Below are 23,258 nucleotides of genomic sequence, written 5' to 3' on the forward strand. Positions count from 1 at the left end.
TAGAAAAAGTAACTTTTAAATTCTTTAGAATCATGTAGGAGTAGCCGTGAGAATAACATTTCATAGTTTTACACAAACTTACTTCGGATTTTTGTTACCAATTCTGAACCGTTCTATATATTCTCTACAGCACCTGCGTAGATAAAGAACTGCTGCATATTTCCTTCTGTGCAGGAGTAACACAGTTCTAGGACGGGTCAGAATCGGTAATAAGAATAACCCGAAGTAAGCTTATGTCGTTTACTGATGATCTTGATAGTTTGTGACTCAAATGACTCCGTGCCTACTGTGACATAGTTTTACTATAAATGAGTCTTAAGAGGATTATTAAACTGGTGTTAAGCCCGGAGCTAGCGGCGGAGGTAATTGATTTTGGAAGATTTTATGTAGTGGAATTTCACTCAACTTTTGATCAACCGGAATTCGAGTGTCATACAGCGACGGGGCCTGGAATATGATACCGCAAGTACCGCTAATACAAGCCAGGGTGAACACCCAGAGAAAGAATCTATCCAGTACCATGGATACGAATTTCCAGTCTTCTATAATCTGAAATTATAGAGTTAAACTTATTACCGATTAGATTTTATACAGACGAGACGTTATATAATAAATACCCAAATTAATGTATTATACAAGGCGTTTAAAAAAAACATGTGCCATTTCTCTTGGGGAGATTCCTTGTGCAAAAATAATATTTATTTTTCATATCAACATAGGTCAGATTCTGCTTCGTTTCGTAGCTACAGTCTAAGGTAGCTACAGGTAGTTATAGTCTTACTTTTTTTCGATTTTTTGTAATTTTCTTCCAAATGCTTTTAGCGATTCGCATGCAATTTTGAGGGCAGAAGTTACTGTAAGTGTAACATATTTTAATGTTAAAAAATGGTTTCACCAGGGATGTGCAAGTGGGTTATCATTAGAATATTTTTCTAAAAAAACATGTGCGCCACTGACTTTCTTTCCTTTTGTTAGCAAAATTGTGTAGACCGTTTAATGCCTTGATAAGATAAACCCAATTTGATTAATTTGCCAATCCAAGTCTAATAACAACCTTTAAAATGTTTTAATGTCGTTAACCGACCAAAGAGTTAAATAAGTATTAAGTGATTCCTTGTAAAAAATCTGAAATAAAGTTCTTATAAACATGGGTGCGAAAATGTAGAGTTTTAAAGTTATAATACAGACATACAGAATGCTAAAACTTTTAAAAAATAAGTATTTTAATTATCGTCGTAATTATCTTAAATACCATTATTCTTTAATTTGAATTTGATGTAGATAGGACTAAACATCAGTGTTATAAATTTTAATAAAATTTAATAATAAATTAGATTAAATAAATAATTTAATATATATTTTTATTTTAATTTTATTAATTGTGATTAATAAAATTGCGTTTATCTCATCGAGGAGATCGAAATAGACAAAATATCAAGAGATAACTTTTAATCAGTATTAAACGGCGTACAGAATGTTGCTAAAAGAGAAAAGAAAGTCAGTGGTGCACATATTTTTTTAGAAAAATGTTCCAGTGATAGCCCATATGTACGTCCCTAGTGAATATGTCGACCCTTTTTTAGCCTAACCCAGCCTAACCTTAATTTTTTATGTTGATAATTTTAATGTTGATATGAAAAATAAATCCTATTTTGATATGAGTAATCTTCCTACGAGATATGGCGCGTGTGTTTTGAAACACCCTGTATTTATCAGTTTCTTAACATACTTTATTAGCTTTACCTGTGTGTGAGTTGTAGGTATAATTAGAATCTACATTACATCAACACAGCTTATGCACAATATTATTGTATATTACCTCATTATCTTTATCAGCATCGCGTATATGTTGGGCAATGAATCTAACTCCTTCCAAGGCAGCTAAAACGTTGGCAGAGAGATTTTTTGGAGTTATGTTCGTTGATGAACCGCCCACTAAAATTTTATAATATTTAATATTATAGAATAAAAAGAACATGAACTTACTTGAAGAATGGGCTTTCATTTTACCCATGTCGTCTTGATTAGTATTTTGTAAAACAAAACTAGGTTCTCTAGTAGTAATTTTAAAGTCGCTGGTAAATGGTTCTCCCATGTTGAGCCTATTAACAGATTAATTATTGCTGATATGTCTGATATATTGCAATACCGAGTGCGTCTCAAAAGTGGCTCACCCCCTATAACTTTTTTATTTTTTCAGATAAAAAATCGAAATTTGGTATATTAGTATATAACATAAATAATTAGGATTGATTGACGTATTCAATTGTTTTCGGCCACTTCCTGTTTCACTGGAAATGACTAAAATTTTTAATTTTTAAATAGTACCTTCGGTATTTTGTTATTTTATTCGATAGAAAATGAAACTCTGAATAGAATGACGTACGATAATCAACTTTTGACATTTTCGAATATAGTTTATTTGAAATTGCAACATGCGATTCATAACGACAATTTGACTCGAAATATCAAGTGTGTGTATCAAATTATTCATAGAAAAATAATTTTTCCAAATATGCTAACGAGCCACCCTCGTTCCATTTGAAAAAAAATGAGATATCATTAAAAATACGATTTGGAAATCTTAACCGGCCAGGATAAGACACGAAAAACATTATACAATCAAATCTATTTTTCCAAGGCTCCTTGATTAAAAATTAGTGTTTTTAACACAGCCATGGCACTCTAGATTGAAATTTAAAATTCAATTTTGTTTGAAGCGAAAATGTCAAAAGTTGACATATGATATGTCATCCTATTCACAATGTCATTTTCTATCGAATAAAGTAAAAAAATACCGAGGGTGCCATTTAAAAATGAAAAGTTATAGTCATTTCCGGTGAAACAGGAAGTGGCTGAAAATAATTGAATACGTCAATCAATCCTAATTTATGTCGTATACTAACATGCCAAATCTCGTTTTTTTATCTGGAAAAATAAAAAAGTTATATCACGCCTATAATGGCGTGAGCCACTTTTGAGACGCACTCGGTATATGTATACCAAGTGACAATGAAATAGTTACACAAACCGCCAATTTACTGCTTTTTATCGAATAAATTTTGAGGAGAATTACATTAAATTTTCTACTCAAATATAATATATGAAATGGATAGTTTAGTTAGATTTTATATTAAGTTGCCAAAATAAATAATTTGAATTAAAGCAGTATATTTAGTTGTACTTCGAAAGAAAAAAATCTTAATTTTCCTCTTCTTTCCTCTGGCGAATTGATCTTTCCTCTGAACCGATCTTTCCTCTGACGAATTTAGTCAGATAGCTAATTTTTTTGCAATGAAAAAGAAAACGAATGACGTATAATAATTGTCAAATCGGAAAAATACCCTCCTTGAGGTGGTTAATTTCGTAACAATAATGACAGATATTTTTCAGCGACCGTTTTCTGTAATAATAAAAATTTCAAAGACACAAAAACAACATAAAAACGGAACACAAAATCATAAATAAGCTACGAAAGGAAAAACCAAAGACAATAAAAAATTATATACCGATCTGGTCATCGAAACTGCGTGGTGGATTTTAAAGTGTAAGACTGTGTATGTGAGTGATGTAGCTTAATGACAAATCAAATTTATTAAAAACAGATAAAAGTTGGGTTGATATATTTCCTTTATGCCGTATTGCCGGATTTAGCATCTACATTTCAAACCGTACATGTAGGCGTTTACGAAAAATGTTGCATCTAGGGTTGGTACTTTATTTTTCACAATTAGTTACTTATTTTACTACAGCTGTAATAAAAAAATACGTGCAAACCGGCAACACTGTATGCCGGTTTTTATTTTCTGTCTGTCTGTAAAACCTTAATTAAAAATGGCTGTTTATGCAACGATTTCAATTTCCACCAGCATATTCAAAGACTTAAAACATACTGTAAATCCATGTCTCCGTTTGAGTAACCCCTCGGTGGTTGAGAATCGTCATACTCTGGTATAGTGTAGGTAGTTCTTCGCATTATCAACATTTTTGGCATTATATGGAGAAATATTTTACGGAATAATGGAGACATTTTGTGCGTAGAGGGCGATCTAATTAAAAATAAAAATATATTTGTCCAATAAAACTTAATAAAGCACAAATGCCAGTTTAGTTAATATAGATAAAAATTACCTAAAATGTACATTTAATACACACACTGTAACCCAAATTGAAGATGTTACTAATATCATTGTAAACAGTAAATATTTTCCTAATAACGGTACAGCCAAAGAGGTGGGCGGAATGATTTCAGCTAATAGCAAGAAAAACACAGTCAAAGATAAAAGTATTGATACACATAGTGTCACCTAAAGAAATACAAATGTAGTTTTAACGTTTATCAAGATAATACTGAGTTGTTACCTTTTCTCCCGAATCAGACGGTAAGTAAAATACTAATACCGTTAAGAAAGTAATTCCAACACATGGAATGATAAGATTTACGGTATAAAATAGAGTTTTTCTTCTCATGGTGATCTTGAAAGTAATATCTAAAAATATAAGAATTAATTTCTAAATAAAAATTAATAACATATAAAATACATTTTTCCATAGGTAGATAGTTAGTTAGTTAGTAGATAAAATAGAATAGTACTTTAACCGCAAGGGTAGATTAAATGATACTTTAACAGCAAGGCTAGGTTAAAAACTTTTTTTCTTCTCGCACGTTTTTTAATTGCTTCCATTTTTTTGAAAATTTTCGTATTCGTTTTCATAAGTTATTTGGGATTTCAATGGACGTAGTTTGGATACGGCGTTTGTCGCCTCAGCCTGAATATCTGTTGGTAATTTACTTATTTCGTTTTGAGCCATTTCTGGCTCCAATTCAATCATGATTCATCAATTCATCACACCCCTACGCGAAATCATAGATTTTAGTAGGTTGTTTTTGTTTATTTGCCGTACATTGTTAGTAATTTTGAGTTTATATAATTTACTGTTATGCTGATTTATGATCAATCATTGTAATAATTATTGTAATTGTACGAGTGAAATAAACTATATTATTATTAAAACAAAAAAATCAGCAATCGACACGAAAGAGAATTAAAAAATATTGACTCAAAACTCACAACTAAAGCTTGTTTCATGTAGACGCGAATCGCCAAAAAATATTCGTCAAATTTGGACCTACACACACACCGGAAAAGTCTAGGGATATTACAATTTTATCCAGCCATCGTCAGTAATTTTATTATTTGCATTTCTGGTATAATAAAATTAAAATAAACAAATAGTTTACAGGACGTATTGGAAATAAAAATGCGAAATTTACCGAATTTTTCAAATTTACCTTGATTTTTATTGAACTCAAAAAAGACACACATTTTTTTATTCTAAACTGTGAATTAAAAAAAAGATAAAACCATTTTTACTTAATAAAGGGTATAGCCTCCTCTACTGTTCATTACAGCCCTACATTGTCTCTCCATGCTCCTGATAGGTTGTCGATCTCTTCTTGAGGTACAGCCTGCCACGCTGCATTCACGGCCCGAACCAGATCCCTACGAGTTTCACGAGGCATACGCATTCCCAAAATTCTTCTTTGGACCGCGTCCCATACGTGCTCGATGAGGTTGAGGTCAGGAGATTGTGCCGGCCAGGGTAAGATGTTTAATTGATGAGCATTGATAAACTCACTTACCACTCTGGCTGTATGAGGCCGTGCATTGTCATGCATGAAAATGAAGTTTCTCCCAAAATCATTAGCATAGGTCATAGGTAACAGGACAGGCTCAAGAATTAAATCACGATATGTGATTCCTGTTAGAAACCTTTCAAGAAAAACGAGATCGGTTTTTCGGCCTAACTGGACTCCTCCCAAGACCATAACTGTTCCACCTTGATAAGGGTGCACTTCCTGAACATGATCTAACCGAATAAGATTTCCCGGTTCTCTCCATACCCTAAGTCTTTTCGAATCCGGATGAATTCCAAAGCGTGACTCATCCGTGAAGAGAACATTGGCCCATTGTTCATTCGACCACTGAACATGATCTTGAGCCCACAAATATCGTACTTCTCGATTTCCTCTCGTTAAGGGTTGAGCTCTCCAGGGGCGTCTACTTCTTAAGTTGACCTCTCTTAATCTATTGTGAACAGTGTCAGGACTAACGGTTACATTATGTGTTTCCTGGAGAATTAAACTAAGCTCTGGTGCTGTAAGAGTCGGTCGGCGTCGATCATTTAATTGTAAAAAATGATCTTCCTGAGGGGTAGTAATGCGATGTCGCCCTGTGTGCCTTTCTGCAACATCACCACTTTCACGGTAGCGTGCACTTAATCGCGATATTACACCTTGCCTTGTATTTAATGCTCTAGCTACGTTGATTTGGCGCATTCCAGCTTCGAGCATACCCATGGCCCTTAGCATTTCGTCTCTGTTAAGATGTCTACGCTCCATAATGTAGTTTAATACTAAACAGAGTTATTTGAATGAATTCTGGCCAGTTATCATAAAAAACATAGCCAGTACAGGTTAAATTCGAACAATTGATGCTAGTTCTTTTTTATACATTTGAAAAAATGCACAAACACTTCTGCAAATATCCCAAATTTAGAAATAACTAGTGTGACTACTTCGTTTCAATCGAAGTAGAAAGAATCGGCCTACAAATATGTGGTTGTTTATTCAAAACATTTATTTTTAACTTTAATAAAATGGTATCCCTAGATTTTTCCGGTGTGTGTATTTCATACAGTCGCGAATTTTTAGGGACATTTCATTTTTGCTCTACTGAAAGTTACCAAAAAAAATCATAACCTGAGACCGCCTGAGATAACTTAATTTGTTTTTTATTCGTGTTTACGATCTTTATTTTATATTTTATAGCATACAATATGAGTTTAAATTTGTTTAATGATTATGAATATCGATTACGATTGTGTGATTGGAACAGGAGGCGCAAAATTGCCATTTATTTATTGTTAAAACGTAGAAGAGAACGGGTTTATAGGTCATTTGGGACATGTGAAATATTTAAATTTCGTAAGCAACAAGGTGCTGATCGCCATTTAATTCAAGATATGAGGACAAAAGATGAGAAAAAATGTAAGTATTTTCACAGATTGTCTGTACAGGAGTTTGATAATTTGATTGAAAAATTGTCGCCATATATATCAAAAACATATTACGCACGAGAACCCGATTTCACCTGGAGACATGCTTTCAGTTACTTTGTGGCAGCGTCGTCAAAATAATCGATAACCGGATCACAGCACCATTTTGGGCAAACGCGAACCTTAAAATCGCGCGAATATCCGCAAAAAGTTGAAAACACTTTAACCTTCCCGCCCACCAAATTTTAAATCTTGCGAATCGCCAAAATCTTAAAATTTCTGACAGCGCAGCCATGATCATTAAAATTGGACCAATGAGAGCAGTTTGGCAAAATCGCGATCCGCGATTCGCTTCTACATGAGCATGGCTTAAAGAGACAGCTTTATATTTTTTTTCTTACATTTTCGCTTTTATTTACTACTTGTAAAAAAAATATACATACGTCAATTTGGCTTACGTATTTCAGTATCGTAGCTGGTATTTGTATTATTAAATAATTATTATTATACCATATTTAACAATTTTAATAAATAATAACGTTTAATGACAACGTAAAAACCAACAAATTATCGAGTTTACCCTATATTTTATTTTTATATGTTTTTAAGTAAAATTAAAGCGGCTTGATAAACCGCAATATAAGTCAGCCATATTAATCTACCATTACTTTGCCATTACGCTTTTTTTATATGTTCCTTCCTTAATCTCTTTATTCAAAGAAGGAACTGTAAAATACAAGATTTATTATTGAAATTTACTATTTTTTTGTAAATTATTCTAAACACGTTGTATACTATAAAACGGAATTTTGATATGTGTACGGAGCATATTAGAATATTTTCCATTTAGAAAATGATGTATTATATTTAGTATTTATACTTAATCAAAGAATTTTATAGTTAACACAATAGAAAACCCATCCCGTGTAAAATTTTTGGAACAAAAAGGAGCCCGGCTTTTTGAGCCGGGATCCATCGAGGCGCCGTAACGTTAAAGCAGAGTACTTAAACCACGTGATCTACGTACTCTGGTTAAAGAGCGATTCCTTCCTTGTCTATGTTGCCAAATCGTACGCCAAATGCTACCGGCACACGCGGCGGCCCGACGGCGATCATCAAAGCCTGCCGTATTCCCCCGCACCTCGTTGTGAAGGCTTCGTGGTGTGCTCATTTTTTATATTTTGAATTGTGGATTTTGCTTTATTATTTTGAATTATTATATTTTGATTTAAGTTTTCGTGTTTTAAAAATATGTCGGACAATGTATGTCAATATTACAATTGCAGACTATCAAGGAGGGACAATCCTAATTTAAAAATGTTTAGGTTCCCTTATAAAAATCGAAGTATATGCGAACGTTGGATTTTAAATTCGGGTAAGCAGAGGCGTGACTGAATATTATGCTGGATATCTTCAAAAAAAATGCAAGATAAGTTTAATTGTTTAGAGTGCAGTTCAAAATTTCTACACCAAGACCTTATTGCTCATCAACTTGATCCAAAAAAAACTCTTTACTGAACAAAAATTATGAGGTGGACAGACTTTTCCTAATTGTACCATGTACATACAGTATTAGCATTTTATTTTGTCCCATTTTTGCTAGGCTATAACTTTTCTATTTTTCTATAGAACATTCATTAAAAAACAAATTTTAGGGTCTTTAGTCAAGTTTTATTGTTTATTATAATCAATAATGTCATAGAAGTTGCCAAATGTCACCGTTATTGGTATGAACTATTTTTTTAAATGGGACACCCAGTATGTTTAAAGTGTATTTATACAGGGTATTTCAAAAAACATGTGCCATCTCTCGTGGGGAGACTTCTCCCGTAAAAATAAGATTAATTTTTCATATCAACATAGGTCCAATTCTTTGTTTCATTAGCTACAGGGTGTTAAAATCTTAATATTTTACGATTTATTATAATTTTCTTATATTACATTTCTTTTCCATATACTTTGGCGTTTTGAATGAAATTTTCAGGGTAAAATTTACTATAAATGCGATATATTTTAAAGCCAAAAAAGTGTGGACATATTCACCAGGGACGTGCATATGGGTTATCACTGGAATATTTTCTTAAAAAATCATGTACGCCACTGACTTTTTTTCTCTTGTTAGCGAAATAGTGTAAGTAGTTTAATGCCGATTAAAAGTTGTCTCTTGATATTTTGTCGATTTCGGCCTCCTTGATGAGATAAACGCAAAACGATATCCTCATCAAAAAATGTGAAAAAAAGTTCCTATAAACATGGGTATGGAAATGCATAGTTTTTTAGAGTTACAGGATTTTTTAAAATTAGGTTTTTTGTTGTTATCTTAATAACCAATATTTTTTTATTTGAAATTGCTGTATGTTGGATTAGTTTGATGTATTATTACTAGTAGAATAATGACATAGTAATAATTTTTAATAATAAATTAGGTAAAGATATAATTTATTAATTTTTTATTTTTATTTTAATTTTATTAATTATTGTGATTAATAAAATTGCGTTTATCTCATTAAGGAGGCCGAATTGGAGAAAATATCAAGAGATGCCTTTTAATTGGCATTAAATGGCCTACACAGTTTTGGTATCAAAAAACCGTCAGAGGCGCACATGTTTTTTTGCACGTTCCTGATGAATTTATTGACGCGTTTTTAGCATTAAAATATGTAACACTTATAGTAACTTTTACCCCAAAAATTCAAATCACTAAAAGTACTTGGAAGAAAATTATAATAAATCGAAAGATTATTAAGACTTTAATACCCAGTAGCTACGAAACAAAGCAGAATCGGACCTATATTGATACGAAAAATAAGCCGTATTTTTATGTGAGGAATCTCCCCACAAGAGATGGTACATGTTTTTTGAAACACCCTGTATAGTACATTTTTATTCTGTTATAAAAAGTAAATGTATCACACATGTTCTTTCTTTTAACAGTTTTATCGAAATTCGAAAAAATTATAAACCAATGTTAATATGTAATTTGTCTCAAGTTCGGTAGTTTTTAAAGGGACACCCTGTATATTTTTTTATTTTATTTGCCTTGTTATGAGCTTTCTACAACTATAATATACTTATTTGTCACAAACAAGGTAAAATGCATTTTTAACTTTTTAACATGAATAAACTTGTTTAAAAGATTATTATTATTTTATTTTATTTAATCAGATAATTATGCTTTCCACGGTGTTATCTTAATAAACTGCACTGAAAATGAACTTGTCTAATTTTTACATAACACGGCTGTCAATCAGAGTTACAGAAATTGTTGATGCACTTGTGCAATAATTTTACACACAGAAGTGTGGAATAACCAACATCTAAAATTTGAAGTCGAATAAATTATTCGATGATTGTATTGATTACGCAATCAAAACAAGCCGCGTATGTGAAAAGTTAAATATAATGCATTTTTTACCTTATTTATAAAAATAAATATAGATTACCTAAATTATATTTTAGAAATCCCATAGGGAAGGCAAATCAAACGAAAAAAAATAATAAAATACTAAATAGTGAAAACGTGAAAACCTCATCTTTGTACCTCTACTCATAAATGATAAACCCTGTAAAAACACACGAAAATGGGACACTGTATATACTATAAATATCAAAATGAAAAATACATAAATTTTTTCTCCTCTATAAGTCAATATATTTAAAACTTCTTTTCATTTAACTAATTTTTAGATTTGACTCGACAAATTTTTATTTTGTTTCTTTGATTGTCAAATGTTGTTATATAGCTTTTTGTAAAAATGAGTGTTATCTATTAAAATATGTTTAGTTTTAGTTTTTTTATTTCAAGTTAACTTGTATCAAATTTACAAAAAAATTCTAAAGATAAATGCTAAATTCAATATAATTTTCTAACTAAATATAGATTTCTTCTAAAATACAGTTATTGGCAACGCCGCGTCTCGTTCACGAGGGTTTCCGCACGAAATATTAAAGTTTACGTGTGCATTGATGTCTTTTGGCCGGTTCCAGCCGTCCCTTTCATGTGGGTTATCTATTCGTAGTAGAATTATCTTTGACTTAATGTCGGTTTCATAATTTATAAAACTACGATCCACGATTACTTGTAATTTTTCCTAATTTTAATTTCCTTGTAATTTACTTCACTGTGATAATGTTAATACGATTTAAATTTAAAAAAAATAATAAAAAGTTACCTGAAAAAGGTTCTTGACTATCTGGATAATATTCTTCGTTTCTTGTGGCGGGAACAGCCAAAATGTCCCATTCTACTGATAAGTAAAATTCGGATAAATCTATACCAACTTTAATAATATTACTACCAGCATGTTGATCCATATGTTTTAAATCAACCTGGAAATTACATTGTGTTTTATATGCCAATTATACACGGTGTTAAATAAGTGTAAATATTCATAGAGGTAGTATATTTCGGCCCCAGAAACACTTCTATAGATTTTATTTCGCAAAAAAATTGAGCATTTTTTTAGTTTTTTAGAGGACCGAGGCTTTTCCTCAACATAATTTCTTGATACATACATAAATTTTCTGCAACATAATTTCTTGATAATATGGTAACATAGGTAGTAGATTAAATTTACAAGAAAGAATCCAGAAAAGATTCAGTGGTTCTCAAAATTTACGTAAAAAATATATTTTGTTAAATTATCAACGTAAGATAACTCGGTTATTTTGGAGTTTGAAAAATGGTAAACAGAAAATATGTTTCTTTTATCGAGATCTACCAGCCCTGAAGATATTTGCACTTATTTAAGATTCACCCTGTGTAAGTAATATTTAAGATAAAATAGAATTTTTAATAAAATTTATATAAATTGTCATGCCAAATAACGTTTTAACCAAAAATTTTAATTAGGATGTTCATAATTTGCGAATTCATGATTCATCTTTATTTTGGTTTAATAATTTGATATACCGGGTGAGTCTCAAAAGTGGCTCACCCCTAGAACTTTTTTATTTTTTTAGTTAAAAAAACGATATTTGGTATGTTAGTATATGACATAAATTAGGATTGATTGACGTATTCAAATGTTTTCGGTCACTTACGGTTTGACCGGAAATGACTACAACTTTTGATTTTTAAATGACACCCCGGTATTTTTTTTACTTTATTCAATAAAAAATGTCACTCGGAATAGAATGATGTTTCGGTTTGTAACGAAAATTTGACTCGAAATACCAAGTGTGTGGTATCAAATTATTCGTAAAAAATTGCTTTTTCCAAATATGCTAATGAGCCACCCTCGTTCCATTTGAAAAAATTGAGATATGATTAAAAATACGATTTGAGCATTTTCTAACGGGCCAGGACAAGACACTAAAAACATTAGACGATCAAATCTTTTTTTCCAAGGCTTCTTGATGAAGAATTAGTGTTTTTAACATACACTCTAGACTGAATTTTAAAATACAATTTTTTATTAAGCGAGAATGTCAAAAGTTGACATATATGATATGTCATTCTATTCAGAATGTCATTTTCTATCGAATAAAGTATAAAAATACCGAGGGTGCCATTTAAAAATCAAAAGTTGTAGTCATTTCCGGTGGAACAGGAAGTGACCAAAAACAATTGAATACACTAATCAATCCTAATTTATGTCGTATACTAACATACCAAATCTCGTTTTTTTATCTGAAAAAATAAAAAAGTTATAGGGGGTGAGCCACTTTTGAGACGCACCCCGTATATTTTATATGCCAATTATATAAGTAATATTATTTAATATAAAATGAAATATTTTTAATCAAAAATTTTAATTTTGAAATTATAAGAAGTATGTTCATAATTTGCGAATTTATGATACATTTTTATTTTTGATTTGTTATTTTTGATAGCAACTTAAAATACAGGGTGCTACAAATTTGAGGTACGAGCATTGGTATCTCGGAAACCGTAATAGATACGAAGATGGTTAAATTGGGGCAAAGTTGCGCCTTGGAATGTTCGCCAAGATGCCATCAAAAAATTTTCAAAAATTTCAAGGATTGCTGACTTTTTTGGAAAAACCGGATTTTTTTGAAAATCAATTTAATTTTTTCCTGTCGTTACTATTTATAAAATCAAAAAACTAATTGCATATTTTCATAGCCACTTTATTAGCGCTATCTGATAGTATTTTTAGATTTTCAAATTAGCTGATAATTTGTTAGATACAGAGGCCAACTTAATTTTTTTAAATACGGACCTGCATGTTTTATTCCAGTTTTTGAAAGAACTCGGTCTCCTGAGTACAATGATATGCCACACTTTATACTTTTTTTTATTTCGGACATTTGGAACACAATTTATATAAACTAATTTCAAGTCCGGCTCTGTTTTTTTTATGTTTAATCTATTCATCGTTACAATATTGATAAGCCTTCAAACTTAACGATGATGTGGGGCAAGACATTGAATACGGAAAATCAAATGCAATAAAAAATAAAAAATTCCAAACCAAACCAAATTAATATTTTTCAACATTTACAATAAAGTATAAAATACAAAATGCATTCGGAAGTATGAGAAGGAGATATGTTCAAAGAGCTATAAATAAAACTGAACGAATAATAAATTTGTGCAATAGGAAGAGTGGAACCCTTTCAAAACATGTAGAGCATTAGAAAGTAGTTTGTTAGAAGTTGATTCATTTATAATAACCACGATTAATATTATGCATATTATTAGCCATACACTGAGATTTCCGATTCACAACAAAAAAAAAGTTAAAAATAATATCTTTAAATTGCTGACCTGGATATTATTTACTTATTTGAATCTTTCAAGTGGCTCGATTTTCCTTATTCAATGTTAATTAGCGCTGATCAATATTGTTGCGATGAATATAATCAGGTTAAATAATTTAAAAAACAAGAGTCGGACTTGAAATTATTTTAAATAATAATTAAATAGTTTTGTTGTTTTTAAGGTGCACAAAACAAAAAAAGTTTAAAGTGTTGTATATCACTGTACTCAGGAGACCGAGTTCTCTCAAAAACTGAAATAAAAAATGCAGGTCCGTATTTAAAAAAAATAAGTTGGTCTCGCTAATTTGGAAATCTAAAAATACTATCAGATAGCCCTAATAAAGTGGCTATGAGAATGTGCAATTAGTTTTTTGATTTTCTAAAAAGTAACGACAGGAAAAAATAAAATTGATTTTCAAAAAAATCAGTTATTTCCAAAAAACTCAGCAATTCTTAAAATTTTTGAAAATTTTTTGATGGAGACTTGGTGAACATTCTAAGACGCAACTTTGCCCCAATTTAACAATCTTCGTATCTATTACGGTTTCCGAGATACCAATGCTCGTACCTCGAATTTGTAGCACCCTGTATAATAAAAATATAATATATTAATTAATTATTATGTTTGTAAGTCTAAGACATCGTAATTGTTTCACTATTTGAAATGTATATCCAGTAGAACATACTTTGATAAGAAATAATTAAAGTGAATTCATTTGTATAAAATAGTTTTTACCTGAAGACCATTGTATGTCCAAGAAGCAAATTTCATCAAACAACTCTGTTCATCAAATGGAAAATATTGAACGTTTATTTCACAGGATGATTTATAAATTGATGGAGGTTTCCAGACGACATCTCCAGTATATTTTAAGGTTGCTTTTGTCATAAGGGTCACTTCGTAGTTACCATCGGCACTTGTAAAAAAATAATTTTAGATAGAAGCTACCTTTAAAAGTGATAGATTAGTAAATAGTAAAAATAATTTAAGTAATATTCAATATTATGTGACAGATATGCTACACTGTAGTAGATAGGATTGACGCTATTAATAATAAACGCCTACCTTTGAACAAAAAAGAGCAAAAGTCAGGTATGGTCTTATACAGGGTTGTTCACCACATACGGCACGGAATATTGTAGCTAAACGATTAGATTTTTACAAATTGTAAGTTTTGGGTTCGTTAAAGGACTATTAGAGCTACAATTTAAAAATATTTTTACAAGACACAGAGTGTCCCAAATAAATAAAAAAAAAAATATCAAAGTTGTATTTTTTTAAATGGAACACTCTGTGTATTATGACATTTTAGTTTCTACGATTAAAATAAAGGTAAATTTTATTAAGGTTTATTACACTTAAACCTTACCGTTCTTGAAATATTTTCAATTTTGTGAAATTGCAGTATCAATTTTAAGGCTTCATTTCTCCGAGGGTATCAAAGTTTTTAATACTAAATATTTACTGAAGTTTATTTATTGATCAGTTATTGTGTTGCAATAATAAAAATTTTACTACCTTATACAGAGTGCCTAAATATTTATTTTAAATAATTATTAGCTTTAAACGGCAATAAGGCAATAACTTGTTTAATTTAAATGGAACACCCTGTATATTTTATGAGAATCAGATGCACAATTTAATTGTCTATCAAATTGTATTATACCATTTTTTATCTATCTCTTCAAGTTTCCGTAGAAAATGCATTTTCTTGTAATTTAGAACTCATTTATCAATATACCCATGGAATACTGACATTTTAGATTATTTTTAAAAATGTACCAAATTTTTAAAGAGTACTACTAATATTGTCAATATAGTTCGTTTATTTCATTAAAAAATAAATAAAAAACTGTTTAAATATTTGTTAAAGACGACCAATTAATAAGATTCCAGTATTCAAAATACATGAATTGACTGTTTGCGTTGATTAATAATAATTGCTCCAAATACTAAAAGACTGAATTATGTATGTGTATTAGACAGTGTTGTAAAAAACTAACACCTAAAAAATGATATTTTATTTTTTGATAATTGCTTATTTATAACAACAGAGACGTTCATTTTCATAACTTATTATTATATTGATTTATGATTCAAATCCACATTTATTTAGAATAATTTATTAACGAACACAATTAAGTATGTAATTAATTAGTATTTGGTCGGAAATACTGGTGATATATTTAATTAATGGTATATTCTTTTATAAAGATTTAAATAGTTTTCTTTTTGCATACAAATATTGTGTATGTTAATAATGCATGTAATGTAATAATTTGTACAGTTGTTGTTTTAAAAACAATCTAAAATGTCAATATTCCATGGGTATATTGATTAATGAGGTCTAAATTATAAGGAAATGCATTTTCTACGAAAACTTGAGGGATAGGTAAAAAGTGTTATAATACAATTTCATAGACAATTAAATTGTACATCTGATTCTCATAAAATATACAGGGTGTTCCATTTAAATTAAACAAGTTATTGCCGTTTAAAACTAGTAATTATTTAAAATAAATTTTTAGACACTCTGTATAAGGTAGTATAATTTTTATTATTGCAACACAATAACTGATTAATAAATAAACTTCAGTAAATATTTAGTATTAAAAACTTTGATACCCTCGGAGAAATGAAGCCTTAAAATTTATACTGGAATTTCACAAAATTGAAAATATTCAAAACGGTATATTTAAGTTAATAAGTGTTAATCAAATTTACGTTTATTTTAATCATAAAAACTAAAAATGCAATAATATACAGGTGTTCTATTTAAAAAATACAACTTTGATATTTTTTATTTATTTGGGACACTCTGTATCTTGTAAAAATATTTTTAAATTGTAGCTCTAATAGTCCTTCAACGAACCCAAAACTTACAATTTGTAAATATCTAATCGTTTAGCTACAATACTCCGTGTCGTATGTGGTGAACAACCCTGTATATAAAAAATACAATTTTCTCATTAAATATTGATCTTAGGCATAGAAAGTGCTTAATAAAACCAAAAGATTAAACAAAACCTGGTTCTATCCAAACCAAACCAAATAAAACCTTGTTCTATTATTATACCAAATACAGGGTGTCCCATTTAAAATAGTGGTGAAAAATACATTTAGTTTTGACTCGCTCTATATATCATCTATATATCAAACAAGAATGCAATTTTTGGTAGACTGAATTTTGAAAAAGACATTATTATACAGTATTTCCTGTTAAGGGAAAGCTAGGCTAGAACCGGAGGAACTATGCTCCCATCCTATCAAGGACCTGCATAAGTTAGTGCAGGGCACAGGGATAGGAGAATGGGTGCAGATATAGAAAGGGGACAAACACAATAGACCTCACAGGTCGCAGTGTTTCCGGCAGAGGACGGCCCCTTATTGTGGGGAAAAAAAATGTATAGTATTCCATTTAAAAATATACAAATATGGTTTGAATATACATATATTTGAATCGCCGTGTATGCTGACAAAAATATTTTCAAAATGTGCGTTGCGAGGGTAACCCACACCACCCCATATTATGTAAAAAAATGAAATTCACAAACCAAAAAAAAAATATAGGGCTTTTTTGGAAGTCTGAATCACCCTGTATGTTTTTGAACTAAATTTACTGCTCATTTAAAGCCCTCTTAAAATTCTAAATTCGAATCATTTTAAAAATTCACAACAGGAAGTACTGTATAATAGTGGCTTATTCAAAATTCAGTCTACCAACATTTGCAATCTTGTTTGATGAATATACAGGGCGTGTCACTAACACAAGAAAATATTAAGTTGCTAATGAGAAATGGTAGATTGGTAATATTGAAAAAGTGCTTCTCTAATATAATTGACTGAATAGTTCTAAAAGTTCTGAAACCTTAGTTTTGCTTACAACAAAGTTTTCTGTAAACGAAAATCAAATATTTTTTTTAGAATTACTCAAATTTGTCAAGAAAACTACGTCAATTATTTTGTTGATTTTTTGCTTTTAATTACTAGTGACTAGTCCAAAACTAATATATTAAAACATTAAAATTCATTCTTACTTATTAAACAGCACAATATCCGGTAGCCAAATATGTTCGGATGGTACATATAACATCTCGATTCCACCATACTCTTCAGGATCCCACCTTAACTTATAGTCATTCCATTTCTAAAATTCATGATTGCAGATAAACTATATAAAAATATTACACTTTAAGTTAAAATAAGAATAACTAGGAATATACGAAGTAAATTAATATTTTTAGAGTTTGGTTTAATATTGTGTTTTGTACTATTGTATTTTATACTATTCTAGATATCGTTTGAATAGACTACCTGAACTACCCATAAATTGGTAGTCATAACTTGATTTTTTAAATTCATCTCGATGAGTTGTGATAATTTAAGACTAAGCCACACTGTAAGTGTCTCCGTGTGATTGATCACAGGTCTAATGAGGCGATTGTAGTTGCTGAGCAGATCATCGTAAAGCCTTTTGGCATCTGGATTGGCTTCTATATGTTTTACCTCAGCTAAAAAATGCAATAAGTTGGTATTAGTTTCCATTATTAGTATTAATTTATTCATACTACTTCAAACTCTATAGTTTTTTAAATTCCAGCAGATTATTTTAAATACCGGGTGCGTCTCAAAAGTGGCTCACCCCTATAACTTTTATATTTTTTCAGATAAAACAGCGATATTTGGTATGTTAGTATATGACATAAATTTGGATTGACTGAAGTATTCAATTGTTTTCGGTCACTTCCGGTTTCACCGGAAATGACTACAACTTTTGATTTTTAAATGGCACTCTCGGTATTTTTTTACTTTATTCGATAGAAAATGACCCTCTGAATCGAATGACATATCATATGTCAACTTTTGATATTTTGGCATATGGTTTATTTGAAATTGTAACATGCGGTTCATAAGGACAATTTGACTCAAAATACCAAGTGTGTGGTATCAAATTATTCGTAACCCTCGTTCCATTTGAAAAAATTAAGACATGATTGAAAATACGATTTGGGCATCTTTTAACCGGCCAGGCCAAGACAATAAAAATATTAGACGATCAAATCTATTTTTCCAAGGCTCCGTGTTTTTAACACAGCCGTGGCACTCTAGATTGAAATTTAAAATATAATTTGTTTTTGAGTGACTATGTCAAAAATTGACATATGATATATCATTCGATTCAGAGTGTAATTTTCTATCGAATAAAGTAAAAAAATACCGAGGGCGCCATTAAAAAATCAAGAGTTGTAGTCATTTCCGGTGAAACCGGAAGTGACCGAAAGGAATTGAATACGTCAATCAATCCCAATTTATGTCATATACTAACATAACAAATCTCGTTGTTTTATCTGAAAAAATAAAAAAGTTATAGGGGTTAGCCACTTTTGAGATGCACCCAGTATACATTTTTTATTTTTTATTTAGTATTTTAATTTTTATGAACATTGTTTTTGTTTTTTTGTTTTACAGTTTTTTTTCATCACAGATAACTAAGTTACACTTAATATGGTAGTAATGTTTAGTAGAACTGTAACGATTACGTATCTTGGGTGTATGTATACGAGTACAGACAGCATACAGTGTAGTATGCTGTATGATAAAAAACATCATCTTAGAAAGTTATCTTAGAAATAACTATCGGTGCTATTTTATATGTAAAATCATATAGGAAAATTCATCGATCGTCATTTCTAAGGTAACTTAACGCCGTTTTTTTTCTTTGATAATACGGGTATTTAATACTAATATTATTTTTTTCTAATCGTTAAAAATCTACATATAAAATGCTAATGTTTATCTTTGTCGTCTCTACTGAAGTAACGACTGGCTCTAGAAAGTTGCTTTTTTTACTAAAAGATAGCTAATTGGCTCTTCTAAAAACTGTCGTCGCCGGATTTTTTGTTTTCATTTAATTAAAAAATGATGATGTCGTGGCGGATGCGCCAAGCTTGAACTAGTATACCGGGTGCGTCTTAAAGTGGCTCACCCTATAACTCTTTTATTTTACAGTTAAAAAAGAGATTTGGTATGTTAGTATATGACATAAATTAGGATTGAATGGAGGTATTCAATTGTTTTCGGTCACTTCCTGTTTCACCGGAAATGACTGCAACTTGATTTTTAAATGGCACCTTCGGTATTTTTTTACTTTATTCGATAGAAAATAATACTCTGAATAGAATGACATATCATATGTCAACTTTTGACATTTTCGTATATGATTTATTTGAAATTATAACTTGCGGTTAGTAACGAAAATTTGGTTCGAAATACCAAGTGTGTGGTACCAAATTTTTCGTAAAAAAATGCTTTTTCCAAATATGCTAATGAGCCACTCTCGTTCCATTTGAAAAAATTGGGATATTTTTAAAAATACGATTTGAGCATTTTCTAACTGGCCAGGACAAGACACTAAAAACATTAGACTGTCAAATCTATTTTTCCAAGGCTCCTTGATTAATAATTAGTGTTTTTAACATAACCTTGGCACTCTAGATTGAATTTTAAAATTCAGTTTTGTTTTAAGCGAGAATGTCAAAAAGTTGACATATGGTATGTCATTCTATTCAGAATGTCACTTTCTACCGAAGAAAGTAAAAAAAAATACCGAGGGTGCCATTTAAAAATCAAAAGTTGTAGTCATTTCCGGTGAAACAGGAAGTGATCAAAAACAATTGAATACATCAATCAATCCTAATTTATGTCATAAACTAACATACCAAATTTCGTTTTTTTATCTGAAAAAATAAAAAAGTTATAGGGGTGAGCCACTTTTGAGACGCACCCGGTATAATAATTTACTTTAAATTTTTTAGTTACTCTTATGTTTTTATTATTTTTTCTATATTTTATTCAACGAAAAATTTTTCTATATTTTATTCAACAAAATTTTTTTATATGTTATTATTATAAAATAATATATTATTAATATCTATTAATACTAACTATGTTATAATTGATAATAATTGTATTTTATCATTTTTACTAAATATGTTATTGAAGAATAAAAATAAAAGAAAAATAAATGGATAACTAAGAATATTCTAACGAACTTCTTTAATTTTTTTTAATTAATATTTTTTCTAAAATAATAACAAAATGTGCACAGATTCGAATATATAGAAACATAATTCGTTATAATAGTTGTATACTAATAATTATAATTTTCATATACGTAGAAAGAACATATTATTTGTACTAAAATGTTTATGTATACCTACTATACACAAATGTATAATACACAAATATATTAACATTATGATAAATGAGTCATTAATATCTAGTTAGAATACTTACCATAACAACAATTTAGAAAGAAGCTTATTAAAGCAATTTTTAACAAAATCATGGTGTTTTATATTAGAAAATGGAAATGTCTGCTCTATTTGTTTACGCCCAGGCAACTGTTCATACAGAGGCGGGTGAGGATGCGCTGGACCAAAAATCAAACTGAGCAATAAAGCAATAGAGTAGAACGTCAATTTTTAGATTAGAAATAATTCTAATTTTTTTGAATATTATGTAGCTAATTATACAGTCGACATAAGAAGTTTTAAAGCTTAGATTTACGTCTTGTACAAAATATAAATATTTCAAAAAATATTTGGATAGGCTTCTGGGAGTTCAAAGTCGGGAGATCAAATCAATATCCGGCGCTGGCGCAGAAGCAAATTTAAAGTTAGCAAAATTATAAGGAGATGAAAATAAATATGTTTAGCATTTTTTATATCGATATCTTGTGATGAATAAAATTTCAATAATAAAATAATAATAAAATATTAATTTATTATATTATTTTTAATAATAATTTTTCGTAGATAATATTTAATTTCTTTGAGAAATATACAGAGGGAGTTTTAAATAAGTGCAAATATTTTCAGGGCTCGGAGATCTCGATGAAATAAACATATTTTCTCATTACCGATTTTCAAATAAGTCCAAAATAACCGAGATATTTTACGTTGAAAATTAAAAAAAATATATTTTCGCTTAAATTTAGAGAACCGCTGGATCTTTTCTGGGTTTACTTCGTTGTAAATTTAATCTACTACCTATGTTGCTATATTATGAAGATAATATTATGTTTTTTAACTAAAAATTTAAAAAAAAATCCAAAAAAATGTCCAATTTCAAAAATCCAAATTTTCAAAATATTTTTTCCGCGAAAAAAAACCTCATAGACGTGTTTTTGGGGTCGAAATATACTACCCCTAAAAATATATGCACCTATTTAAGACTCCCCCTGTATAGTGTCTCAGGAAAAAAAGTTGGGTATTTGGATACACAGATATAAAACTAATTAAAATATTATGAAAATTAAACAATATAAATAGAAATTTAACAGTCAAAAACAAATTTAATCTCCTACAAAAAGATTTCATCATAATAGTTGTAAAATATGATTTATAATTTCAATGTACAGGGTGTCCCATTTTGGTTGAAATCACCGTTATTAATGAAGATAGGAGGATGCGGTTTGCACAGAGCCTTCTTCGTTTCTTGCAATTTGGGACATCCCCAGTATCTTTGTTAATGCGAAAGTTATTGAGAAGGTAAAAACTGTCTATTGTAGAACTTTTTACATAGAATACAGTGGCGTAGTCTGATTTTTTACTAAAAAAATATTCTTGAAGATATGATATATATATAAATATACATCCTGTATATTTATAAATCATATGATCTGGCCTGCTATGAGTTTCTCAAAAATATACCGTATGATCGAGAAAAAACGGCGTCAGCGATGGCTATGGAATGAAGATCGCTGTCATTTTGTATGTAAATTTATATGGGAAATGTCATTGATGTTCATTTCCCAGCCAACTGGATGCCGTTTTTTTTCGATCATACGGTATAAACTCTATTTTTCAACCAAAATTGGACACCCCGTACAATACTGTATATCTATGTTGTTGTATATACCGGGTGTTTTTAAAAAGTAGCTTACTCCTATAACTTTTTTTATTTTTTCAGATAAAAAAACGAGATTTGGTATGTTAGTATATGACATAAATCAGGATTGTTTGCCGGCATTCAATTAGCTTCGTGTTGGCCTCCTGTTTTACCAGAAATTACTATAACTCTTGTATATTACTATGGTACTTTCGGATTTTTTTTATTTTATTTAATATAATAGAATGATATATGCCAACTTTTGATATTTTCAAAATTGAAAAATAGCATAACATCTAATCTGTTTTCAGTGTTGCAAAATGTTTAATCAGAATTAGGCATATTAAAAATATTCTTCATTTAAGCAACATTTTCTTCTTTATTTTAAATTCTAGCGATTTTAATATGCTTAGGCTTTTCTGCAACTTATATATATATATATATAGGGTGTCTCACAATTTAAGAGACCTTGTATAACTGGGAACAATTGCCTAAAATATTTTTATTTATTAGATGGTTTCTGCATAAAACATTAGGTAATATTGCATTTTTAAATTCCAAACGAAATAAAACAAAAACA

The 23,258-nt window shown here is 29.8% G+C and overlaps 1 protein-coding gene across 2 annotated transcripts; it reads right to left on the reverse strand.

Moving 5' to 3' along the window:
• Positions 1-177: 177 nt before the first annotated feature.
• LOC115876981 (acetylcholine receptor subunit beta-like 2) lies at positions 178-21,179 on the reverse strand. 2 transcript variants are annotated; one of them, XM_030893039.1, is made up of 11 exons: positions 21,083-21,179; positions 18,101-18,297; positions 17,824-17,933; positions 14,522-14,702; positions 11,232-11,388; positions 4,363-4,490; positions 4,132-4,307; positions 3,894-4,049; positions 1,987-2,102; positions 1,820-1,935; positions 178-549 (listed from the first exon to the last, which is right to left on the reverse strand). In XM_030893039.1, the coding sequence occupies exons 1-11, from the start codon at positions 21,132-21,134 to the stop codon at positions 328-330; spliced, it is 1,611 nt and encodes a 536-aa protein (XP_030748899.1). In that variant the 5' UTR covers positions 21,135-21,179; the 3' UTR covers positions 178-327. The 2 variants fall into 2 exon arrangements, with proteins under 2 accessions (XP_030748899.1, XP_030748898.1); XM_030893038.1 differs by having other exon boundaries at positions 1,820-2,102.
• Positions 21,180-23,258: the final 2,079 nt, after the last annotated feature.

Source organism: Sitophilus oryzae, unplaced genomic scaffold, assembly GCF_002938485.1.
Source record: "Sitophilus oryzae breed Bouriz unplaced genomic scaffold, Soryzae_2.0 scaffold_1441_pilon_pilon, whole genome shotgun sequence".
Lineage (NCBI taxonomy): Eukaryota > Metazoa > Arthropoda > Insecta > Coleoptera > Curculionidae > Sitophilus > Sitophilus oryzae.